This window comes from Salvelinus fontinalis, chromosome 21, assembly GCF_029448725.1.
Source record: "Salvelinus fontinalis isolate EN_2023a chromosome 21, ASM2944872v1, whole genome shotgun sequence".
NCBI lineage: Eukaryota > Metazoa > Chordata > Actinopteri > Salmoniformes > Salmonidae > Salvelinus > Salvelinus fontinalis.
The window spans coordinates 31,161,808-31,188,754 of NC_074685.1; the positions used below are offsets into that span (position 1 = coordinate 31,161,808).

General features: G+C 44.4%; 2 protein-coding genes across 7 annotated transcripts in view; both read left to right on the forward strand.

Annotated features, from left to right (window-relative positions):
• The window catches only part of LOC129818649 (PDZ and LIM domain protein 5-like), a 74,430-nt gene extending 70,744 nt beyond the window's left edge, over positions 1–3,686 (forward strand). For all 4 annotated transcript variants that reach the window (XM_055874753.1, XM_055874754.1, XM_055874756.1 and 1 more), the window contains 5 exons: positions 1,267–1,453; positions 1,599–1,779; positions 1,916–2,036; positions 2,135–2,250; positions 2,350–3,686. In XM_055874753.1, coding sequence (XP_055730728.1) covers positions 1,267–1,453; positions 1,599–1,779; positions 1,916–2,036; positions 2,135–2,250; positions 2,350–2,433 — 689 coding nt within the window. In that variant the 3' untranslated portion in view covers positions 2,434–3,686. The remainder of the gene's footprint in view (positions 1–1,266; positions 1,454–1,598; positions 1,780–1,915; positions 2,037–2,134; positions 2,251–2,349) is intronic.
• Positions 3,687–4,267: 581 nt separating this feature from the next.
• The window catches only part of LOC129818650 (bone morphogenetic protein receptor type-1B-like), a 114,447-nt gene continuing 91,767 nt past the window's right edge, over positions 4,268–26,947 (forward strand). For 2 of the 3 annotated variants that reach the window (XM_055874757.1, XM_055874758.1), the window contains exons 1-3: positions 4,272–4,473; positions 14,984–15,053; positions 16,563–16,661. The gene's annotated coding sequence lies outside the window, so the exon portion shown is untranslated. Of the gene's footprint in view, positions 4,474–14,983; positions 15,054–16,562; positions 16,662–26,947 lie in introns of all 3 variants that reach the window. The other variant, XM_055874759.1, reaches the window with a different exon arrangement.

Below are 26,947 nucleotides of genomic sequence, written 5' to 3' on the forward strand. Positions count from 1 at the left end.
TGGGCTAGCTACTGCTGTCTTCAGACATGGTCTCAACAGGACGTTTTAAAAGGCCGACTTAACCAGACGTGGTTGAAGTTGTGGTTTTATGGGCCTGGACCCGGGGTTTGGCAGCCCTGCTGTGGTTCAAGTGGAACAGAGATATATAGATCTTCAATGTTCCCGACCGTGCAGCCTGCCCAAAGCCTCTTCAGTAGTTACTTAGAGCATAGTGCCAACACACAGTGATAGTCTCATGTACTGTTTATACTCCTCTCTGTCTGTCTGTCTCTCTGTCTGCGTCTTTCCCTCTCTGTCTGTCTCTCTCTGTCTCTCTGTCTTTCCCATGGATCTCTTCTCACTTCTCTGCCAGTCCCCAGTCATGTTTATTCAGTTTGTTTGCACTCCGTCACGAGGAAATCGAGGGGTCACTTGCTTCCTGACCCCTCAGTCCGCCACTCTTTGATTCTGCTCCTGTTTTTCCATAGTCTCTGTCCACCCCTCACCCCCTTCTCACCCCCCTCTGAGGGCAGACATATCTGACCCCGCTTGGATGTCTCTGTAGCCAGCGAGGAGAGGGGTAAGAAGGGGAGGATTGTGTTTCCTCTCCACGTTTTGTTCAGAGAGGAGAGGGGTAAGAAGGGGAGGATTGTGTTTTGTTCAGAGAGGAGAGGGGTAAGAAGGGGAGGATTGTGTTTTGTTCAGAGAGGAGAGGGGTAAGAAGGGGAGGATTGTGTTTTGTTCAGAGAGGAGAGGGGTAAGAAGGGGAGGATTGTGTTTTGTTCAGAGAGGAGAGGGGTAAGAAGGGGAGGATTGTGTTTCCTCTCCACGTTTTGTTCAGAGAGGAGTGGGGGATTATTTTGCCAGGTGTCTCCTTTGGCTCTGGGAATATATATTTTTCCCCCGTGGTGGAAGAAAATGTATCCTTTGTTTGGGTGGGGTGGATCTGCCGACACAGCTGGCCTATGCATAAGACAGGGAGGTCACAGCTAGATGTGATGCATTCTGTCAGCATGCAGCATACTCATGCATACCTGATCACACCTGCCCACCCACACCTGAGCTAACGTTTCTTTAGGGTTAGCTAGCAATGCACACAGGCGTGGAAATACAGCCACAATTCTCATTGGTCATTGAATGGTCAGGATGTTTGTCTGCTGTATGTTGTGAGTGTTCTGATCACATGGCACAAACGTTAGAATGTTTTTCTATAGATCAGATGGATGTGATTTGTTTATATGGTGTGAATGAAACAAATGACCCATGCTGTTTTTTCTGTTGCTTTAGGTTTCCCTAAGGGTGGAGCGGCGCCCTCTTTTGGCCGGGTCAGCAACACTGCACCGGTACCCAAAGGTCCTGACCGCCCTGCTCCCCAGGCGCACCCCAAGGACCAGGACTCCCTGGTGCAGCGGGCCGAACACATCGCAGCAGGAACACGCACACCCATGTGTGGCCACTGTGACAAGGTCATCAGGTACATAACGACTGTCAGTATGGGAAATTGGGAATTTTGGACGCAGCGGTGGGTTCACTTCTGATTTAGTTTAGCCCCTCTCATATGTATCTGACATATTGAATTTAAAGTTAATTTTATCCTGCCCACTTCCTGTTATCCACAGAGGTCCGTTCCTGGTGGCCATGGGCATGTCGTGGCACCCTGAGGAGTTTAACTGTTCCCACTGCCACGCGTCTCTGGTGGAGTCTGGCTTTGTGGAGGAGAGGGGAACAGTGTACTGTGCTCACTGCTATGAAGAGTTCTTTGCCCCTACCTGCACCAGCTGCAAGCAGAAGGTCCTGGGGGTGAGTGACATACATGTCCACCTTGCTCAATCGTCTTCCTCTCCAAATCCACGGGCACATATTGAAATCAAATGAGGACATTATGACATTATAGGAAATTATATTACTGTCATAATCTCATTTTTTTTTTTTACAGGAAGTCATCAATGCCCTGAAGCAGACCTGGCATGTGTACTGCTTCCTGTGTGCATCCTGCCAGCAGCCAATCAGAAACAACACCTTCCACATGGAGGACGGGCTGCCATACTGCGAAAGAGGTGAGAGGTCACAGCGAGCAAGGTGTTTCGGGAATGAGCACGACTTTGAAATGAATCAAATCATGAAAGTAACATATGACTGACTCTCTTCCACCCAGATTATTACCAACTCTTTGGTACCAGCTGCCATGGTTGTGACTTCCCCATCGAGGCAGGAGACAAGTTTCTGGAGGCGTTGGGATTCACCTGGCATGATACCTGCTTCGTATGTGCAGTAAGTCAGGCCTGCATGGAGTGAGTGATGGAGTCATGGTGGGAGATTAGAAAGATTGTAGCATTGATATTACTGTACTGTCTGTCGGTCATTTCCTAGGTCTGCAGCACCAGTTTGGAGGGCCAAGCCTTCTTCTCTAAAAAGGACAAGGCTCTGTGTAAGAAACACGCCCACACAGTCTAGATCTGACCCGCCCCCAGGAGTGAAGAACAGAGGAACACGGAGAAAGAATCTATTCTATCAGATGTAGATATTTGTGGTAGTTTTAAAAGATTGATTTATCTGATTATGACATTTATTGACAGAGGTAATTGTGTTAATGGGAATATAATATTTTATCATATTTTGGTCAAACAAAGTGCATCATGGGAGAATGCATGTTGACTTGAAAGGAGGTATAATTTTTCATGAAATCTCAGATTGAAATGTTCTCTACATACAGAGCTTGTCTTTACTGTAGTTAGGTGAACAGACATGTATAAGGTAGATACTCAAGTAGCGGCCGGGTGGCCATATCTGGCTCGTCATGACATTTCCTGTAGCCCTCAACATTATTTAATTTAATAAATGCAAAATCCACTACATACTGTATGATCCCATATAATTGATGTAGTTAAAAGTTAGTGTTATTTTAGTAGATGAATGGGACCTTTATAAAATTAACATGAATCGGTTGACAGATTTAAAATTCGACTGTTACCTTATTGAGAAAAAATGTGTTATTGAGGACGATTAGAGCACCCAACCCCGTTTATTCTCTCTTTCTCCCTCCCCAGTGGTTTGGTCTGGAGACATATGTATTTATCCTGGTAGTATATTTATTGGGGCTGGTGGGATGTACTTTATTTGGGGATTTATAGGGGCAGTTGCACATAGTGGTTCACTGTCAGTCATTTTATGAGAAGTAGGGTTTTTCCATGTTTATCGTTCAATGTATGTATTTAAAACATATTTTTGGGGGATTTACTGCCCATTTATTTTGAACCTAAACTTAGACACCATTTTGCGTTTGCTGCTCGTCTATGTCAGGGTTTCCCAAACTCGGTCCCCGGGTGCATATTTAGTTTTTCCCCCCTAGCACTACACAGCGAATTCAAATAATCAAAGCTTGATGATGAGTTGGTTATTTGAATCAGCTGTGTCGCGCTAGGGCAAAAAAATAAATGTACACCTGGGGGGCCAGGACCAAGTTTGGGAAACCCTGCTCTATGTGGTGTTTATTGGTGTAATTAATTCCATTCCCAATCATATGTCATTATTAATCATCCAAACTTAGACTAAAAGTAAAATATCTCTCTCTATTTGTCCATAAAATGTCAGTGTTGAAAATGATTTGTATTAGAGCTCTGTGGGATGGACACTGTTTTATTGGGAAATGCATTGGTCTACTATTTGTAAAAATAAAACTACGATTTCATAAAGTAATAAGGATTCAATCGTGTGTGTTTAGGTTGTTTTTACGTGTATCAGTTTCCGTCACTATAGTGGTCCCAGAACCATACCTCAATATGACTGGTTCATCCATTCACCATTGATTCCATTAATCCCCCAAACTGTATGTATTGCATGATGATGAAGCAAAATCATTTTTTACAGCTTTAATGCCAACTTTCCTTCTATCAGGATGGGTGCTCTAAATTAAGTGTTGCTACACAGACATCATGCACCACTATAACAACTATATTGTTCTGTCTCAGATGAGGCCATACAGACAGGCACAAGCTTGAGTCCCCTCACACTCACCTAGGTGGGAAAAGTACAAAGTCTACATGGAGACAATACCTCTCACAGGTGTCAGTCCTGTCTCCAATGATGACAGTTTATTTACTTGCAATGTTTTGGCAAAACCGCCTCACTAGAGAAATGCAACAGTGCAGACTACAATCTATTTTTTTTCAAATAAACAATGACAAAAAAATGTTTATAGGGGAACATTTTAAAGTTGTTGCCAATTATACAATATTTCCATTGGTAGACAAAGTGAAAAGGGGCACTCGGAGCAGTGCAGGCCTAACTGTACTTCACCAAGACGTCGGAGGTGGGAGCCCTATACTGGACCCCGAAGACGCAGCGAATAGACAGACAGGCGGTTCACTTGGAAAAGACAGAAGTCGGACACAACACAAACGTAGAAAACTAGAAAGCTAGATGTAATGCTTGGAAGTTCTGTGACCAGGCCATCACATCGGAATCCTGCCATTCTACATTTTACGCGAGGAAAAGGTACGTTTGTTTAGAAACCCTTAATCGTAGCGGGCGTGAAGTTTTAGCTTCGTCAATTGTGGTCGCGAGCTACTCTTACGGTTTCTGTAAGAATGTAAGCGGTGATATTGTGTTAAATTTATGATTCATGTAATTCGGTCGAGATACGCAGCTTTTCTGCTGTGATTGTTCAGGGGATGCTGCATTTGCTCCATCATCAACCGACTCTGATTCGTCTGGTTCCAGAGTTTCCCGGAGCTGGTGTTGATGCTCATCAGTAATTGGTTAAATCATCACCACACCATAAATCAGAATGCCACTTTTGATCAACTGAAATATAGCCTCGAAAATACACCTCCAACGGTGAACGTACTGTAGGCTACATTATGATAAACGTATTAAACTGTGTTTTACAACTGGATCAATCATTTAGCCTAATGTTAATAGCCTTATATTTCGAAACATTTGCAATAGCTTACTTTCACAAATCAATTACGTTACCATGGCTCTAGAGAGGTATTTGGTGTTTTTGGTGAATCCCTGAAGTCTTGTTTACTGTCTATTAAAATATGCAGTCCCAGTATGACCTTACACACCTTGCTAGCTATCTCATTGAAAGTGTCTCTTAATTAATGAACTCTGTGCGATTTTGAAGTACAGCCTCTGGCAGAGTCCAGCACTGATAGTGCTCATTAGAACTGTGGGAGTCATAGTATCAGTATGCCCAGACTCCACAGAGCTTTGGAGAGACTGTAGTTTGAGTTGAGTAAGATGTATACTCACACTGACTAAGACAGAATGGATGTGGGTTCAGGACAGGAGGTTGGCATGTGTGTCTGTATTAACCTTGTCCCCAAGCTACACTGTTGTAAAGTGTTGGTCCCAAGTTTCATCAGCTGAAATAAAAAATCCCAGACATTTTCCATACTCACAAAAAGCTTATTTCTCTAAATTTGTGTACAAATTTGTTTACATCCCTGTTATTGTGAGCGTTTCTCCTTTGCCAAGATAATCGATCCACCTGACAGGTGTGGCCTATCAAGAAGCTGATTAAACAGCATGATCATTACACAGGTGCTCCTTGTGCTGGGGACAATAAAAGGCCACTTTAAAATGTGCAATTTTGGCACACAACACAATGCCACAGAAGTCTCAAGGGAGTGTGAAATTGGCATGCTGTCTGCAGGAATGTCCACTAGAGCTGTTGCCAGATAATTTAATGTTAATTTGTCAACCATAAGCTGCTTCCAATGTTGTTTTAGAGAATTTGGCAGTACGTCCAAACAGCCTCACAACCGCAGACCTCGTATAACCACGCCAGCCCAGGACCTCCACGTACGGCTTCACCTGTGGGATTGTCTTGGGGGGGGGGGGCTGAGGAGTATTTCTGTCTGTAATAAAGCCCTTTTGTGGGGAAAAACTCATTCTGATTAGCTAAGTCTGGCTCTCCAGTGGGTGGGCCTGGCTCCCAAGTGGTGGGCCTATGCCCTCCCAGGCCCACCCATGGCTGCACCCCTGCTCAGTCATGTGAAATTCATAGATTAGGGCCTAATGAATGTATTTCAATTGACTTATTTCCTGATATGAACTGTAACTCAGTAAAAACGTTGAAATTGTTGCATGTTGCGTCTATATTTTTGTTCAGTATAAATTGCTACTACGTATAGACCAGTGATGGAAAAAGTATCCAAACGTCATACTGGAGTAAAAGTAAAGATACCTTCATAGAAAATGACTCCAGTATAAGTGAAGTCACCCAGTAAAATACTACTTGAGTAAAAGTCTAAAAGTATTTGGTTTTAAATATACTTAAGTATCAAAAGTAAATGTAATTGCTAATGTAAAGTGGCAAGAAAAAGTATGTGAACCCTTTGGAATTACCTGGATTTCTGCATAAATTGGACATATAACTTAATCTGTTCATCTAAGTCACAACAACATATAAACATAGTGTGCTTAAACTAATAACACACAAATTATTGTATTTTTCTTGTCTATATTGAATACATCATTTAAACATTCACAGTGTAGGTTGGAAAAAGTATGTGAACCCCTAGGCTAATGACTTCACCAGAAGCTAATTGGAGTCAGGGGTTAGCTGACTTGGAGTCCAATCAATCAATGAGATGAGATTGACGATGTTGGTTTGAGCTGCCTTGCCCTATAAAAAACACTCACAAAATTTGAGTTTGCTATTCACAGGAAGCATTGCCTGATGTGAACCATGCCTCGATCAAAAGAGATCTCAGAAGAACTAAGATGAAGAATTGTTGACTTGCATAAAGCTGCAAAGGGTTACAAAAGTATCTTTAAAAGCCGTGATGTTCATCAATCCACGGTAAGACGAATTGACTATATGGAGAAAGTTCAGCACTGTTGCTACTCTCCCTAGGAGTGGCTGTCCTGCAAAGAGGACTGCAAGAGCACAGTGCAGAATGCTCAATGAGGTTAAGATGAATCCTAGAGTGTCAGCTAAAGACTTATCGAAATCTCTGGAACATGCGTCTACGATACGCAAAACACTAAACAAGAATGGTTTCACGGGTGCACGCCACGGAAGACGCCACTGATGTAAAAAAAAAACATTGCTGCACGTCTGAAGTTTGCAAAAGTGCACCTGGATGTTCCACAGCGCTACTGGCAAAATATTCTGTGGAAAAATGAAACTACAGTTGAGTTTTTTTGGAAGAAACACAACACTATGTGAAGAAAAAAAAGCATGCCAACATCAACCTCATCCCAGTTGTGAAGTATGGTGTACGGAGTAAAGGTCAACCGATTATGATTTTTCAACGCCGATACCGATTTATTGGACGACCAAAAAAAGGTGATACCGATTAATCGGCCTATTTATTAGTTTGTAATAATGACAATTACAACAATACTGAATGAACACTTTTATTAACTTAATATAATACATCAATAAAATCAATTTAGCCTCAAATATACAATGAAACATGTTAAATTTGGTTTAAATAATGCAAAAACAAAGTGTTGGAGAAGAAAGTAAAAGTGCAATATGTGCCATGTAAAAAAACTTTTAAGTTCCTTGCTCAGAACATATGAAAGCTGGTGGTTCCTTATACCATGAGTCTTCAATATTCCCAGGTAGGAAGTTTTAGGTTGTAGTTATTATAGGAGTATTTCTCTCTATACCGTTTGTATTTCATATACCTTTGACTATTGGATGTTCTTATAGGCACTTTAGTATTGCCAGTATAACAGTATAGCTTCCGTCCCTCTCCTCGCCCCTACCTGGGCTCGAATCAGGGACACATCGACAACAGCCACCCTCAACGCATCGTTACCCATCGCTCCACAAAAGCCGCGGCCCTTGCGGAGCAAGGGGAACAACTACTGCAAGGTTTCAGAGCGAGTGACTTCACCGATTGAAATGCTATTAGCGCGCACCCCGCAAACTAGCTAGCCATTTCACATCGGTTACACCAGCCTAATCTCGGGAGTTGATAGGCTTAAAGTCATAAAACAGCTCAATGCTTGAAGCACAGCGAAGAGCTGCTGGCAATGCAAGAAAGTGCTGTTTGAATGAATGCTTACGAGCCTGCTGCTGCCTATCACAACTCAGTCAGACTGCTCTATCAAATATCAAATCATATACACTGCTCAAAAAAATAAAGGGAACACTTAAACAACACAATGTAACTCCAAGTCAATCACACTTCTGTGAAATCAAACTGTCCACTTAGGAAGCAACACTGATTGACAATAAATTTCACATGCTGTTGTGCAAATGGAATAGAGAAAAGGTGGAAATTATAGGCAATTAGCAAGACACCCCCAAAAAAGGAGTGATTCTGCAGGTGGTGACCACCTGCAGTGTTGCTTCCTAAGTGGACAGTTTGATTTCACAGAAGTGTGATTGACTTGGAGTTACATTGTGTTGTTTAAGTGTTCCCTTTATTTTTTTGAGCAGTGTACTTAATTATAACATAATAACACACAAAATACGAGCCTTTGGTCATTGATATGGTCGAATCCGGAAACTATCATTTCGAAAACAAAACGTTTCACTTTCAGTGAAAAACGGAACCGTTCCGTATTTTAGCTAATGGGTGGCATCCCTAAGTCTAAATATTGCTGTTACATTGCACAACCTTCAATGTTATTTCATAATTATGTATAATTCTGGCAAATTAATTACGGTCTTTGTTAGGAAGAAATGGTCTTCACATAGTTCGCAATGAGCCAGACGGCCCAAACTGCTGCATATACCCTGACTCTGCTTGCACGGAACGCAAGAGAAGTGAAACGATTTCCCTAGTTAACATAAATTCATGTTAGCAGGCAATATTAACTAATTAAGCAGGTTTAAATATATATACTTCTGTATTGATTTTAAGAAATGCATTGATGTTTATGGTTAGGTACATTGGTGCAACAACTGTTCTTTTTTTCACTAATGCACTTGTTAAATCACCCGTTTGGCGAAGTAGGCTGTGATTCAATGAGAAATTAACAGGCACCGTATCGATTATATGCAACGCAGGACAAGCTAGATAACTACACATGGTTGATGACATTACTAGTTTAACTAGTGATTATGTTAAGGTTGATTGTTTTTTATAAGATAAGTTTAATGCTAACAACTTACCTTGGCTTCTTGCTGCACTCGCGTAACAGATAGTCAGCTTGCCACGCAGTCTCCTCGTGGAGTGCAATGTAATCGGCCACAATCGGTGTCCAAAAATGCCGATTACCGATTGTTATGAATCGGCCATTCTAATTAATGGGTGGACCTCTAGTAGGGAGCATCATGGTTTGGAACTGCTTTGCTGCCTCAGGGCTTAGACAGCTTGCTATCATCGACGGGAAAATGAATTCCCAAGTTTATCAAGACATTTTGCAGGAAAATGTTAGGCTATCTGTCTGCCAATTGAATCTCAACAGAAGTTGGGTGATGCAACAGGACAACGACCCAAAATACAGAAGTAAATCAACAGAAGAAAATACGCCTTCTGGAGTGGCCCGGTCAGAGTCCTGACCTCAACCTGATTGAGATGCTGTGGCATGACCTGGAGAGCAGTTCACACCAGACACCCCAAGAATATTTCTGAACTGAAACAGTTTTGTAAAGAGGAATGGTCCAAAATTCCTCGTGACCGTTGTGCAGGTCTGATCCGCAACAACTGGTTGAGGTTATTGCTGCCAAAGGAGGGTCAATCAGTTATTAAATTCAAGGTTTCACGTCATACTTTTCCCACCCTGCACTGTGAATGTGTACACAGCGTGTTCAATAAAGACAAGACCATGTATAATTGTTTGTGTGTTATTAGTTTAAGCAGACTGTTTGTCTTGTTGTGACCTAGATGAAGATCAAATCCAGGTATTTCCAAAGGGTTGACACACTTTTTCTTGCCACTGTATATACTTAAGTATTAAAAGTAACAGTATAAATAATTTCAAATTCCTTATTTAACAAACCAGACCGCACTATTTTCTTGTTTTTGTATTTACGGATAGCCAGGGGCACACTCCAAGTCTCAGATATCATTTTACAAACGAAGCATTTGTGTTTAGTGAGTCCTCCAGATCAGAGGCAGTAGGGATGAGCAGGATGTTCTCTAGATAAGTACATGTATTTGACCATTTTCCTGTCCTGCTAGCCATTCAAAATGTAACGAGTACTTTTGGGTGTCAGGGAAAATGGATGGAGTAAAACTTGTCAAAAATAGTAAAGTACAGATACCCCAAAAAGTGACTTAAGTAGTACTTTAAAGTATTTTTATGAAGTACTTTACACCACTGATAAAGACCCTGGTAACACCGTCCTAAAGTGGGACTTGAAAGGGGTGCAGCTTAAAATGGAGGCGGATGGAGCTTGCTAGCGCTGTATTAGATGGGACTTTGGGGATTTTCAAAATGTTTCAATCAAAATGAATGCCAGTTAAAATCAGTGGCTAGATGGTGATGGACTGAGAGTTCAGCTAATTAAAATCTGTGGTTGTTTCGTCCACTCCTGCCAATGACCTCCATTCAAGTCCCTTTCTGAGGCGCTGTGAAACCATACAGTTTGACCGAGAGAGAGAGATCCGGCTGGTGGATGAGATTAGCGGTTGTGTGTATGAATGTGTGTCTCTGTCTGTGTTATGTTTTGTGGCCATGGGGCTGTTGACTTGAGAGGCCCATCCAATGGTGTATAGTGGCATGGGGTCAAGGGTAATATTTGACTGGACTGAAACCCCATTTAAAGACATAATGTCACGCCACAATGCTTTGCTCTGTTCTCCAGTCTATCATAGAACTCCACCGGACCAGATCTGATCTCATTACATCACTGGCCTCCAGCTCCTGATGTTAGACCAGGCCAGAAACCCTATGCAGCCACCCATGCACAGCCTTATATTTCAGATTTGTCTTCACCTTGGAGACTGAGGTTGTGTCCAAAAAGGCACCTTATTCCCTATGTAGTGCACTACTTTTGACCAAGGCCCAATAGGGATCTGCTCAAAGTAGGGCACTATATATAGGGTGCTATTTGGGACGCACAGTCCTAGTCAATACAGAGGATCATTGACGGAGGCCTGAGTGAGATTGAGAGTGAGAGAGTGTGTGGGCTAGGATGAACCACACAGTGATCCCACTACCACCCAGGACGGGCACCACACGCACACGCACGCACACACACACACACACACAATTTGCCTACAGGACAGGGATGTGGAGGGAGGCTGGGCAGCTGGAGGGCAGTTGGCAGGCCTATGTTTTTGTGGCCTACCACAGTCTGAGGCTGGAAGCGTTTCCGTGTTGGGCTCTATGTGTGTTTCAGGCGCCTGTGTGTGTGTCATCGTGTAACTTACCCACGCCACCGTGGTGGTCTATTCAAAGTGGAGGCAGTCAATTGATTTTTATTTCAAATTAAACAATTGAAAAACTTTTGATATAAACAGCTTATACTCCTCAGTTTATTGAGAAGTCATTGAAATGAAAGTAGATGTTGTTTTTTCTAAATTTGAATTGTTATCTAAGTTCATGCCCTGAATGTACTGCCTTATTTTCCAATTGACTCCAGCCCTGATAGCCGTGTAAAGGAATGTAAAGGAATGTGTCTGCAATGTGAAAACGACTGTGATTCAGGCCTGGCGGCACAATCGCTGCCACACTGGTCTGGTAATAATCATGATTTGAAATGAGAACCATTGATATTGGGAGGAGAGGTGATGACCATGCACCTGTCAGGTATCTGTTGAACTAAATATTTGGCTGTACTGTAGTACATCACATGGTCACACTGTCATCTCCCATGTGATCAATGAAGAACCTACTAGATGTCGAAGACCCAAATTGTTCTGTGATTATGGAAGGCTGCAGGGTGTGTCTTTAACATGTGAGATAAAATCTACATCTACCAAATGAATCATCTCCAGGTATCTGCAGGCTACTTCTATCCCTTTTACTTAAAAACCTAGACCTACTGACTCCTCTATAGAGAGACACACATACACACATACACACACAGGGTGGTCATGGGTCTGAATCTGGGTCTGTCCGCAGGGCTAAGCTTAGCAAGCTGCGACCCCCTCACCCTAGCTTCCTCCAGTATAATTACAGGAAGTTAGCTCAGCCAATCAAAGAAGAGTTCCTAGGTGCGTATTAAAAAGCTGCCAGTATTTGATGGGGGGGGGGGGTCCTCTTAGGGGATGCATGAGCGACATTGAGAAAGTGTTGAAGAGGGTGGAACTGTCTTCCAGCCATCTCAGGAAGAATGAATTTGACAACTGTCAGGTTATTGAGGGATATCTTTATTCATCCCATATTGAGGTTTCTACTTTATTGAAGTTGTCAGGAGGATTTGAACACAGAGAGTCGGAGTGAATGTGTGGGTCTTGTTACGGCGCGCCAGACAGGGGATGTAGAGACCCTAGCTGCCTGAGCTACAATGTATCAGAGTCTTGACAGAGGAGAGGACAACAGATGGAGAATGGAGGATAACAGGCCTCTTTCAAATGGCTTTACCAGCCGCCAGAACGTTCTTTACAATTCCCCTTTGTTCCATCTCTCTCTGCTCTTGACAAGGAGTGTTGCAGTAGATTTAAGCGCACTGGTGTTTGATAGACTAGATACAGTGCATTCGGAAAGTATTCAGACCCCTTCACTTTTTCCACATTTTATCATTTTTTAAAGTTTTGATAGGTTCTCCCGTCTCCACAGAGGAACTCTGAAATTCTGTCAGAATGACCATCGGGTTCTTGGTCACCTCCCTGACCAATGGCCTTCTTCCCCGATTGCTCAGTTTGACCGGGCGGCCAGCTCTAGGAAGAGTCTTGGTGTTTCCAAACTTCTTCCATCTAAGAATGATGGAGGCCACTTTGTTCTTGAAGACCTTCAATGCCGCAGACTTTTTGTTACCCTTCCCCAGATCTGTGCCTCGACACAATCCTGTCTCGGAGCTCTACGGACAATTCCTTCGACCTCATGGCTTGGTTTTTGCTCTGACATGCACAGTCAACTGTGGGACCTTATACAGACAGGTGTGTGCCTTTCCAAATCATGTCCAGTCAATTGAATTTACCACAGGTGGACTCCAATCAAGTTGTAGAAACATCTCAAGGATGATCAATGGACACAGGATGCACCTGAGCTCATTTTCGAGTCTCATAGAAAAGGGTCTGAATATTTACATAAGTATTGTGTCTAAAAACCTGTTTTCGATTTGTCATTATGGGGTATTGTGTGTAGATTGATGAGGAAAAACATTTATTTAATCAATTTTAGCATCAGTCTAACAAAGTGGTAGGCCACACAAGCTCACAGAACGAGACCTCTGAGCGCTGAAGCGGGTAGCACTCGGTTGCAAAACTCACTACCGAGTTCCAAACTCCTCATGGAAGCAACGTCAGCACAATAACTGTTAGTCTGGAGCTTCATGAAATGGGTTTCCCTGGCCGTGCAGCCCGAACACAAGCCTTGGATCACCATGTGCAATGCCAAGCGTCGGCTGGAGTGGTGTAAAGCTCGCCGCCATTGGACTCTGGAGCAGTGGAAACGAGGTCCACACAGAAATGGTTTGTCAAGATCTGTGTGGAAGAACTTGACTGGCCTGCACAGAGCCCTGACCTCAACCCCATCGAGCACGTTTGGGATGAACTGGAACGCCGACTGCGAGTCAGGCTTAATCGCCCAACATCAGTGCCCGACCTCACTAATGCTCTTGTGCCTGAGTGGAATCAAGTCCCCGCAACAATGTTCCAACATCTAGTGGAAAGCCTTTGCAGAAGAATGGAGGCTGTTATAGCAGCAAAGGGGAGGATCAACTCCATATTAATGCCCATGATTTTGTAATGAGATGTTCGACGAGCAGGTGTCCACACACTTTTGGTCATGTAGTGTAGCTCTCTCGCATGTGCACCCACGAGCATGCGCTTTTGCACGCACACACTTCAGAGCTCAAGAGCATCTGGTACCAAGGTTTTACAAAGGTATGGCTTTTCCACCCATTACCCAATCCCTTTGCTTTATTTCTGCCAATACTGCAGCTGGCGTTCTTCCCACTCACTGACACTCTGTAGTCCCCATGCACACCCAGACACTCTGAAGGAAAAACAACATATTCCTTTCCCCCTGGAAAACAATGCTCACATCAGTTCACAGACCCAGGGATGCAGGTCTCTGCTTGTGTCTGCACCAGACATTCTCCTCCCTCAGGAGGGCTAGGAGACATGGCGTCGGGCAGAGGATAGATGAAGGGGATAGATTCTGCTGTCTTCATATGAACAGAGTTGTGGGTTTCATCATTGGTACAAGGACGTAAAGGACTCACCATCTCCTATGAGAGAACTCTCAGCTTTAGAACAATAGAACAATCACTTTTTTAGGCCTACCCATTTTTTAAACTCTGATGTATCTATTCATAGTCCCTCTGAGATTCCTGGAAGGGAGGCATCTTTCATATCTGGATATATAAACATGAGCTATTTGATAAGAGTTCAGTCTAGACCAGTGTGATGTCAATAAGACTTATATTCCTGAGGGGAAAACACACGGTCTCCAGTGAGGTGAGGAGGAGGAAGAAGAAGGAAAAAAAGAGGGGGTGGGAGGAAGAAGTGGAGGAGGCATCGTCTTGTTCCACTTTTTACTAATCCTCTCCTTTCCTTTAGGTTCCAGTTGGTCTTTGGTAATTAGTGATAATCCACCCAGTCCCCAACATCACTGTGAGGATCTCTCTCTCTCTCTGTCTTTCTGTCTCTCTCTGTGTCTCTCTCTCTCTGATGAAGGGAAAGAGCAGGAATTACTTCAGTGTCCTCTTTGCCTGGAAGGTCTTTAACCCTGTGTGACAGACATCCTGTCATTAGTGGGAGAAAGAGGAGGATATACAGGAGAAGAGACAGTGAGAGGGGGTGTAGTTGTTTAATGTCGACTAGGTGCATTGGTTTAAATCCCAGGTGGGGTAATGCCTTGAGCCTGGCTGAAATGAAGTCTGAATCACGTCTGACAATCACCATTGTTGTATACATGGAAAATATACTGTACGATTATATAAACTTTCTTTACCAACTTTCCCTTTTTCTTCTAGGAGAAGACAGCAGCTGTGACTTTGGATGACCATAATGACAGACCGTTGTTTAACCCCTCGGTGTTGGATGGTGAGTCTGTTTTCCATCCTTAAATTTTCTAAGTTGTTTATTACTGTACGCTGAGTGTTTGATTGCCCTACACTAGTCTCTTATTGTGTGTGTAGCGAGCTCAGTGGTGGCTAGGTGGCCGTGCCCTTCCAGAGAAGTGACTAATTGACTAACTGCTGAGCACATGGATTAGGATGGACGAGAACCCATACTGCAGCTAATAGTCATCTCTGTGTACGTGGCAGAATCAGTCTGGAGTAGACACGGTAACGGAGGCCAATGGATGCTCTATGGATAGTCCTGCTCCACCTGCCAGTCCCAGGGCATGGGTGTTTGTGTGAGAAGCTGATTGTGGCATCACCACAGGGTTGTGTGTGTGTGTGTGTGTGTGTGTGTGTGTGTGTGTGTGTGTGTGTGTGTGTGTGTGTGTGTGAGAGACATGGATCCCTCCGACTGAGTGAGAGAATGTGGGATGGCACACTGTGCCTGCTTACCCCAACCTGGTCACCATGGTGACTGATTAAAAGGTGATGCGTGGAGCTGACAGGTTGACGGTAGCAGCTGAGCTACACTCTACAGGCGTGGGACTGACTGAACCTCACGTCACAGCTGACCTGTGGGCAGGTGAGACATGAGGGCCTGTTCCAGAATTGTCTGCCGTAGCTGATCTGAGGACTGTTCAATTGGGGACTGAGTGTGAACAGAACAGAACGTGTGAAGGTCACACGTCATTGAGTGCGATCGTTCAATATAAAGTGTCTCTGACGTGACCTCTTATACAGTACCTTCTCTCTCCTTGATTTCCACACTGTGTCAGAGAGTTGCTGCTGTGGACTTCTGTTAGCGTTCCTTAACCATTAAGCAGTGAGACTTGCCACTACAGGACCCATCATAAACAACACAATGTGATGACAACACTGACACCGCTCCAACAGTGGGATCTGATCTGAAGCCAGTGAAGAGTCCCCTCCACAGAGGACAATACCTGCTTGTGTTGGTGAGAGGCTGTGGAATGTAGACTCTAACACTGACCTCGTGTCCGGAAATAGGAGAGGATTGTAGTAGTGGAGCGCTGGTTTGGACGGAGAGTAACTCAAACCCGTTAAAGAATGTCAAGAATCTATGTGTTAAAGTTCCCACTGGATCTCTCTCTCTACGGCTGGATCCTGGCAAATAAGAGGCAGCTGTGGCGGAGGGAGAAAAACTGAGAGGAGTCACATTGAGGTTGATTGAATTGAATTGAGTGCGCATCCTCTATATGGAAAACCTTACTGTATAGTACACGCACGCACACACACCAAGCTCAGGCAGAGCTGTAGCAACCAGGGTGTTGGTGTGTGTTGATACGCTGTAACTCAGTGGGTTATTAAAGCAGTGCATGGTGGAACCGCTGAGACAGACACACCGCCCCACGTTATTATTTTTATATGTATCATTTTTTTATTGAACTATTTTAACTTATGATTACACCTGTTTTATAGTGCAATTGGAGATCTAACAGGTAGCCCTGCTCATTTCTGTTGGTTTTAGTGCTCTACTGACTCGGCTCTACTGACTCGGCTCTACTGACTCGGCTCTACTGACTCGGCTCTACTGACTCGGCTCTACTGACTCGGCTCTGTAATTATGGTACTGGGACTGAGCCTGTGTATAGCTTGCAGTCTCGTGTCTCTTTTTCCTGCGTGTTTCGTTTGTTTTTCCTACTTTAGATTATTTCCTTGAATAATGCAATGTTGGGAAAGAGCTCACAAGTGAGCATTTCACTGTACTGTTTACACCTGCTGTATCCTGTGCATGTGACAAACATTGAAACTTGGAACTAATACTGTACTGTTATTTAATTGTAACTACACTGTCATGCGGCTTTCGAAACGTTCCTTAAGCTTTGCATCCTGTTTGAAGACCTGCCTCTCCTTTAGAACACCCCAAACCCTCCCAACCCCATAACCACATACATAAACACACCAAGAGATTTAAATGCCCCACATTTCTTCAAATGTGTACTGTGAGGGTTTTTAGTTCCAATTGATTTCGCCACTCTGAAAACACATCCATCACATATTATGTTGAATGTCCTTTGAAGAACCAATACCGACTGAGCGACTTTGTTCTAAATTCCCTGGCTATGTCTTGGAGTGTAGTTACAACGAATCCCCACGTTCGTCCGCTAACTGCTTTTGACAGCAAGTGCCATTCTGACTGCAAGGAGAGACGGGGAAAACAGATGAAATCTATTTCTCTCCCGCTAACGTTATTCGCCTGCCAAACCCCTCTGTTTTTGATGACAGATTCAAATGGATTTCGCGTGTGCTTTTTACATACATACAGGGCAGAGGGCGATCCGAGCCGTACCTGGACTGGCCACGGTTGTCTGCATGGAAATGTGATGACATCAAAGCTTTGCATGCCGAGCCCGTGGCCTCTACCCCCTCTACTGTGCTGTAGGCCACCCAGAGAGGAGAGGGCACAGGGCCGCCTTTGCATAGATGCTATCTGGGGTCCACCCTCTCTCTTATCAAGGGCTACTCTGAGTAATCTCTTAATTACAGCTTAAATAACTTCCTGGTGAAAAACAATAAAGAATGAAACAGACACAGACCCATGAAGCTAATGGATGTTATTTAGAAATGGTAAAATACCCTAAAAAAAATGTGTAACAGACACCTGATCGAGATTGACTGTATGGATGCATATACAGATTAGATCATCTGTGGTGTGTTTTGTTGAGATGTGAGTGTGTGACAAGTGGAGTGTGTGTGCAGTCAGGTGTTCTGGTGGCGTGCAGTGCCACATTCCACTTCACTCTGGACTCTCAACAATGGCTCACAGCTAGCACCGCACTATATTTGGAACGGGGATGGAAAATGTGCAGCCAGGCAGCTTCCCTTTCAATCAGCCAATTTGAGTATAAATAGTGGAGTGACACAAACGCACACCAACAAACAAACACACACAGGTTGCACAGGCAGCACTGTGGTAGAATGCCTGGCAGGTTTTAGCTCACATCGCTGGATTAGAGAGCCAGCCAAAATAGATGACGTCGGCCTCGTGCCGTCAACATCCCCATATCATCCTCACACACTGTCAATCCCAGGACACTCTCCTAATATCATTTTCTGGAGTATCAAATGTTAGACCAATTTCAGCATCTGACTAGTTCACCTCTACTGTAGTTTGTCTCTGTGCAGCTGTTGGTCCAGTCTGTGAGCCGGACTCTCTGACTATAACTCTCCTATGAGGACAGATAGTCATTAAAAAGCTTTTAAAAAGTCACACTAGTTTTTGTTGACGATAGACTAGGGTCATGTGGCCGGCTAGCTGTCGTCCCCAGAGAGACTGATCTTCCTGGGAGTGACAGTGGTGGTGGGGAAGCTTGCCCCAACAGACCGGCTCGAGGTGACATGGCTATTTCTCTGGAGCTCCTTGTCTTTTTGAGCCTCATTGACTGTGGAGGCTCTCTCTTACATCTTCTATTTTCGGTCTCTCTCATTCTCGCCTCTCTCTATAATTATCTCTCTTTTTCTCTCTAGTTCTCACTCTCTCTCCCTCTCTCTCTCTGTGGTGTTTGCCAAGACTGAAGGGGAGGGGAGGGTATAAAAGCTTCACAGACATTTATAAAAATAACAGAATAATCCCTAATCATATTCCTGGAACAGAGATCAGCCTGAACGGATCAACGAAAGAGCAATGCTTCTCCGTTTCTCTCTTTCTTTCGTGTCTCATTCACCCCTTCTCATATTCTACCATGTTTCTACTAATCCTCTGTCCAGCTGTAACAGTGTGCCTCCGTTCTCTCCCTCTCGCTCTCTTGCTCTCTCTCTCTCTCTGTCTGACTGCTGGAATGAGTCTGGCTTCTCTGATGAGTCTTGAGTGCCTAGGTAGAGTATAGAAGGTATCAGGTTACATATGGAGAGTAGCAGCTATTCTGCAACAGACTGGACTGTTATTACAGGTGTGCCAGGCCTAGATACAGCTGTTTATTACTCAGACATGGCTACATATAATATCATGTATGTCTACAGATTGCTCTAAGTAACTACACTGAACAAAAATATCAACTCAACATGTAAAGTGGTTGTCCAATGTTTCATGAGCTGAAAGAAAATATTATTTCTCAACTTTTGTGCACACATTTATTTACATCCCTTTTAGTGAGCACTTTGCCAATATAATCCATCTACCTGACAGGTGTGGCATATCAAGAAGCTGATTAAATAGCATGATCATTACACAGGTACATCTTGTGCTGTGGACATTAAAAGGCCACTCTAAAATGTGCTGGTTTGTCACACAACACAATACCACAGATGTCTCAAGTTTTGAGGGAGCATGCAATTGGCATGCTGATTGCAGGAATGTCCACCAGAGCGGTTGCCAGATAATTGAATGTTCATTTCTCTACCATAAGCCTCCTCCAATGTCGTTTTAGTGAATTTGGCAGTACGTCCAACCGGCCTCACAACCATAGACCATATGTAATCACGCCAGCCCAGGACCTCCACATTTGGTCTCCTGCGGAATCATCTGAGACCAGCCACCCAGACAGCTGATGAAACTGAGTAGTATTTCTGTAGTCTGTAGTAAAGCTCTTTTGTGTGGGAAAACTCATTCTGGTTGCCAGGGCCTCCCCAGTAGGTGGGCCTGGCTTCCAAGTGGGTGGGTCTATGCCCTCCCACTGCTGCACCCCTGCCCAGTAATGTGAAATCCATAGATTAGGGCCTAATTCATTTATTGCAATTGACTGATTTATTTCCTCAATTGTAACTTAGTAAAATCGTTAATTGTTGCATGTTGTGTTTATATTTTTGTTCTCATTATAAGTAAGTTGTGATCTTGATCTCTTGATCTCTTAGGAAAGTTGTTTTATCTATTTTTATGGAATTGTCATGTCACTGTTATGGTCACCTGTTCAAGTATTATCATTACCACATTACCATGCAGTGTTATCATTACACCATTACCACACAGTGTTATCATTACAGCATTGCCACACATTGTTATCATTACAGCATTACTATGCAGTGTTATCATTACAGCATTACCACGCCGTATTATCATTACCGCATTACCACACCGTGTTTTCATTGCCGCATTACCATGCAGTGTTATCATTACAGCATTGCCACACATTGTTATCATTACAGCATTACCACACCGTGTTATCATTACAGCATTACCACACCGTGTTATCATTAGAGCATTACTACACAGTGTTATCATTACAGCATTACCATCACAGCAGCCACCCTAGTCTCCTCACAACAGCTGAACAGAACAGTCCTGCACCAATACCGTATCTGTTTTAGAGAACGTAAAACACTAATCTGGGAATGTAACTTTTTGCTGTGTTTCTATAAACCAAGGAGGCTGGGCTGTGAGGAAGGGGGAGTATGTGAACAGCTGCTCTACTCCACTGCTCTCCCCTCTCTTCTCCCCTCTCCTCTCCCCTCTCCCTCCACCTGTGTTCTGTGGCTCAGTAGTACAGTAGTACTTTTGTACTTTCCTTAAAGATCAACTTCAATTAATGAGCGCCTCAGTGCTGGGCCTGGGGAGTCTCGCTGGCAGGAAATTGGAGGATAAGCTGCTTTTGTTTCACAGGGCCAATATTTTGTGGCTTTATTGGTTTCCTCATTCTCATTTGAGCTGGACACATGAAAGAACATGCGCGCACACACTTTAAATAGTTCATTTGAATCCACAAATCACATTACATCAAAAGATTCAAACAATTTAAAGGTTGTTGATGCATGGACACGTAAGGACACAAAAACCATCTCCTCCACACAGCTAGGCTGCCCATAAGGCTGCCCATAATGCCTTAAACAGAGCAGTACCTAGACCAGTGGTCTCAACCAGTCGATCTCCAAGGCATTCCTAGTCGATCACCAAATATTTCTGTAAAAAACCCAACGATAAACCTTGCGTTCGTACTTTTTTTATTTGTTTCGTGCTGTTGACGATAGGTGCAATTGATTCAGCAGCCCTAGGGCCGGGAAGATTTTTTAACAATTTTTTAACCATTTCTACCTTCAGACCATTTCATGTGTCTGAAGGTAGAACTTTGCCTACTCAGCAGTCAAGGGCACCTATAGGCCTACCGCTGGCCAATCAGATTGCACAGTTTCCTCGAGCCATAGACTGTAAAAAGAAACCTTAGACGCACAGCAAAGTTGGTAGTGAGAATTCTAAACTTTGAAGACCATGACTAGAGAGAAACTCAAAGAATACAGCCACGCTCTTCTGATATTTCTCGTAGCTGTGGATTTACCCCCACAAACCGAAGGTGCCACTAAGACACACTCCACGAGCTGTATAAGGCCATAAGTAAACACAAAAAAATGCTCATCCAGAGGCGGCGCTCCTAGTGGCCGGAACTTTTACCTAACTTCTACCAGCATGTTGCATGTGCAACCAGAGGAGAGAAAACAACTCTAGACCACCAACTCCACACACAGAGACGCATGCAAAGCTCTCCCTCGCCCTCCATTTTACAAATCTGACCATAATTCTATCCTAATTCCTGCTTACAAGCAAAAACTAAAGCAGGAAGTACCAGTGACTCGCTCAATATGGAAGTGGTCAGATGACGCAGATGCTAAGCTACAGGACTGTTTTGCTAGCACAGACTGAAATATGGCATATCAGTCACCAGCTTCATCAATAAGTGCATCGATGACGTCGTCCCGACAGTGACTGTACGTGTATACCCCAACCAAAAGTCATAGATTACAGGCAACATCAACATCTAAAGGGTAGAGCTGCCGCTTTCAAGGAGCGGGACTCTAACCCGGACGCTTATAAGACATCCCGCTATGCACCACGACGAACCATCAAACGGACAGTGTCAATACAGGTCTAAGATTGAATCCTACTACACCGGCTCTGACACTCATCGGATGTGGCAGCGCTTGCAAACTATTACCTACTACAAAGGGAAGCCCAGCCGCGAGCTGCCCAGTGACACGAGCCTACCAGACAAGCTAAATGACTTCTATGCGCGCTGTGAAACAAGCAACACTGAAGCATTCATGAGAGCATCAGCTGTTCGGGACAACTGTGTGACCACGCGCTCCATAGCCGATGTGAGTAAGACCTTTAAACAGGTCAACATTCACAAGGCCGGGGGCCAGACAGATTACCAGGACGTGTACTCCGAGCATGCACTGACCAACTGGAAAGTGTCTTGACTGACATTTTCAACCTCTCCCTGACCCAGTCTGTAATACCAACATGTGTCAAGCATACCACCATAGTCCCTGTACCCAAAAACACCATGTAGCCTGCCTAAATGACTACCGACCCGTAGCACTCACATCTGTAGCCATGAAGTCCTTTGAAAGGCTGGTCATGGCTCACATCAACACCATCATCCCAGAAACCCTAGACCCACTCCAATTTGCATACCGCCCCAACAGATTCACAGATGAATCTCTATTGGACTCCACACTGCCCTTTCCCACCTGGACCAAAGGAACACCTATGTGAGAATGCTATTCATTCACTACAGCTCAGCGTTCAACATCATAGTGCCTTCAAAGCTCATCACTAAGCTAATGACCCTGGGACTAAACACCTCCCTCTGCCACTGGATCCTGGACTTCCTGACAGGCCACCCCCAGGTGGTAAGGTTAGGCAACAACACATCCGCCACGTTCATCCTCAACACGGGGGCCCCAGACGGGTGCGTGCTTTATCCCCTCCTGTACTCCCTGTTCGTGGCCAAGCATGACTCCAACACCATCATTTAAGTTTGCAGACGACACAACGTGGTAGGCCTGATCACCGACAACAACTAGACCGCCTACAGGGAGGAGGTTGAAGACCTGGCAGTGTGGTGACAGAACAACAACCTCTCCCTCAATGTGATCAAGACAAAGGAGATGATCGTGGACTACAGGAAAAGAACGGCCGAGCTCGCCCCATTCTCATCAACGGGACTGTAGAGGATCAGGTTGAGAGCTTCAAGTTTCTTGGTGTCCACATCACCAACAAACTATCATGGTCCGAACACACCAAGACAGCTGTGAAGAGGGCACGACAATGGCTATTCCTCCTCAGCAGACTGAAAAGATTTCGCATGGATCCTCAGATCCTCAAAGTTCTACAGCTGCACCATCGAGAGCTTTCTGACTGGTTGCATCACCAGCTGGTATGGCAACTGCTCGGCCTCCGACCGCAAGGCGCTACAGAGGGTAGTGAGAACGGCCAACCTTCCTGCCATCCAGGACCTCTATTCCAGGCAGTGTCAGAGGAAGGCCCTAAACATTGCCAAAAACTCCAGCCACCCTAGTCAGACTGTTCTCTCTGGTACCTCATGGCAAACGGTATTGGAGCGTCAAGTCTAGGTCCAAGAGGTTTCTTAACAGCTTCTACCCCCAAGCCATTGTCACGTTCGTCGTAACATTGAAGAGAGGAGGACCAAGGCGCAGCGGGATAACAATACATCTTCTATTTATTAATGACGAAATGAAGAACACTTAAACAAACTATAAAACAACAAACGAACGAACGTGACGCTATAAACAAATAGTGCAGACACAGGCAACTAACATAGACAATAACCCACGAAATTCCCAATGAATATGGCTGCCTAAATATGGTTCCCAATCAGAGACGATGATAAACAGCTGCCTCTAATTGAGAACCAATCTAGGCAGCCATAGACATACAAACACCTAGACTAGACACTGCCCCATAAACATACAAAACCCGGGCAACTCAGACGGCGCTGGGCAGACAGGCAGCTCAGGCTTGCCGAGGCGCACTGTAGGCCTGGTGCGTGGTGCCGGAACTGGTGGTACCGGGCTGGGGACACGGACCTCAAGGCGAGTGCGGGGAGAAGGAACAGGGCCTACTGGACTTCCGAGACGCACAGGAAGCCTGGTGGGTGGTGTAGGCACTGGTGGTACTGGACTGGTGCGAGGGGCTGTCACAGGCGGACTGGTGCGTGGAGAAGGCCCCGGATAAACCGGACCGCGGAGGCACACTACAGGTCTCGAGCACCGAGCCTGCCCAACCCTACCTGGCTGAATGCTCCCCGTAGCCAGGCCAGTGCGGCGAGGTGGAATAGCCCGCACTGGGCTGTGCTGGCGAACCGGGGACACCATGCTGGTGCCATGTACCCCGGCCCAAGGAGACGCACTGGTGACCAGATGCGTAGAGCCGGTTTCATGGCACCTGGCTCGATGCCCAATCTAGCCCGGCCGATACGAGGTGCTGTTATGTACCGCACCGGGCTATGCCTGCGCACCGGGAAAACCGTGCGCATCTCTGCATAACACGGTGCCTGCCCGATACGACGCTCTCCACGGTAAGCATGGGGGGGTTGGCTCAGGTCTCCTACCTGGCTTAACACTACTCCCGTGTCCCCCCCCCCCCCCCCAAGAAATGTTTGGGGCTGCCTCTCTGGCTTCCAGCCGCGCTTACGTGCAGCCTCCTCACACCACCGCCTCTTCGCTTTCGCTGCCTCCAGCTCAGCTTTAAGGCGGCGATACTCACCAGCCTGTGCCCATGGTCCCTTACCGTCCAGAATCTCCTCCCAAGTCCATTTTTCCACAACGCGCTGTTCCTCTCCTTCACGCTGCTTGGTCCGATTTTGGTGGGTTATTCTGTCACGTTCGTCGTAACATTGAAGAGAGGAGGACCAAGGCGCAGCGTGATAACAATACATCTTCTATTTATTAATAACGAAATGAAGAACACTTAAACAAACTACAAAGCAACAAACGAACGAACGTGCCGCTATAAACAAAGAGTGCAGACACAGGCAACTAACATAGACAATAACCCACGAAATACCCAATGAATATGGCTGCCTAAATATGGTTCCCAATCAGAGACAATGATTAACAGCTGCCTCTAATTGAGAACCAATCTAGGCAGCCATAGACATACAAACACCTAGAACAGACACTGCCCCATAAACATACAAAACCCCTAGACAATTCAAAACACATACATCCCCCATGTCACACCCTGACCTAACTAAAATAATAAAGAAAACAAAGATAACTAAGGCCAGGGCGTGACAGCCATAAGACTGTTGCACAGCTAATCAAATGGCTACACAGTCTATTGACATTGACACTGTCTGTTTATTATCGATGCAGTCACTTTACCCCTACCTATATGTACATACTGTATTACCTCAATTACCTCAACTAACCTGTACCCCCGCACATTGACTCTACCGGTACCCTCTGTATATAGCCTTGTTATTGTTATTTTATTTATTTTTTACTTTAGTTTATTTAGTAAAAATTTTCTGAAACTCTTATTTTTCTTAAAACTGCATTGTTGGTTAAGGGCTTGTAAGTAAGCATTTCACTGTAAGGTCTACACCTGTTGTATTCGGCACATCTGACAAATAACATTTGATTTGAAATTATCTATTACCAGTGGGATCATATACCAATAAATAATAATATATACAGTTGAAGTCGGACATTTACATACACCTTGGCCAAATACATTTAAACTCAGTTTTTCACAATTCCTGACATTTAATCCTAGTAATCCTGTCTTAGGTCAGTTAGGATCACCACTTTATTATTAGAATATGAAATGACAGAATAATAGTAGAGAGAGTGATTTATTTCAGCTTTTATTTCTTTCATCACATTCCCAGTGGGTCAGAAGTTTACATACACTCAATTAGTATTTGGTAGCATTGCCTTTAAATTGTTTAACTTGGGTCAAACATTTTGGCTAGCCTTCCACAAGCTTCCCACAATATGTTGGGTGAATTTTGGCCCATTCCTCCTGACAGTGCTGGTGTAACTGAGTCAGGTTTGTAGGCCTCCTTGCTCGCACACGCTTTTTCAGTTCTGCCCACACATTTTCTATAGGATTGAGGTCAGGGCTTTGTGATGGTCACTCCAATACCTTGACTTTGTTGTCCTTAAGCCATTTTGCCACAACTTTGGAAGTGCCTGGGGTCATTGTCCATTTGGAAGACCCATTTGCGACCAAGCTTTAACTTCCTGACTGATGTCTTGAGATGTTGCTTCAATATATTCACATCATTTTCCATCCTCATGAAGCCATCTATTTTGTGAAGTGCACCAGTCCCTCCTGCAGCAAAGCACCCCCCCAACATGATGTTGCCACCCCCGTGCTTCACAGTTGGGATGGTGTTTTTCAGCAAGCCTCCCCCTTTTTCCTCCAAACATAATGATGGTCATTATGGCCAAACAGTTATATTTTTGTTTCATCAAACCAGAGAACATTTCTCCAAAAAGTATTATCTTTGTCCCCATGTGCAGTTGCAAACCGTAGTCTGGCTTTTTTATGGCGGTTTTGGAGTAGTGGCTTCTTCCTTGCTGAGCGGCCTTTCAGGTTATGTCGATATAGGCCTCTTTTTACTGTGGATATAGATACTTTTGTACCTGTTTCCTCCTGCATCTTCACAAGGTCCTTTGCTGTTGTTCTGGGATTGATTTGCACTTTTCGCACCAAAGTACGTTAATCTCTAGGAGACAGAACGCGTCTCCTTCTTGAGCGGTGTGACGGCTGCGTCGTCCCGTGGTGTTTATACTTGCGTACTATTGTTTGTACAGATGAACGTGGTACTTTCAGGCGTTTGGAAATTGCTTCCAAGGATGAACCAGAGTTGTGGAGGTCTATAATTTTTTTTCTGAGGACTTGGCTGATTTCTTTTGATTTTCCCATGATGTCAAGCAAAGAGGCACTGAGTTTGAAGGTAGGCCTTGAAATACATCCAAAGGTACACCTCCTATTAACTCAAATTATGTCAATTAGCCTATCAGAAGCTTTTACAGCCATGAAATTTTCTGGAATTTTCCAAGCTGTTTAAATGCACAGTCAACTTAGAGTATGTAAACTTCTGACCCACTGGAATTGTGATACAGTGAATTAATAATGAAATAATCTGTCTGTAAACAATTGCTGGAAAA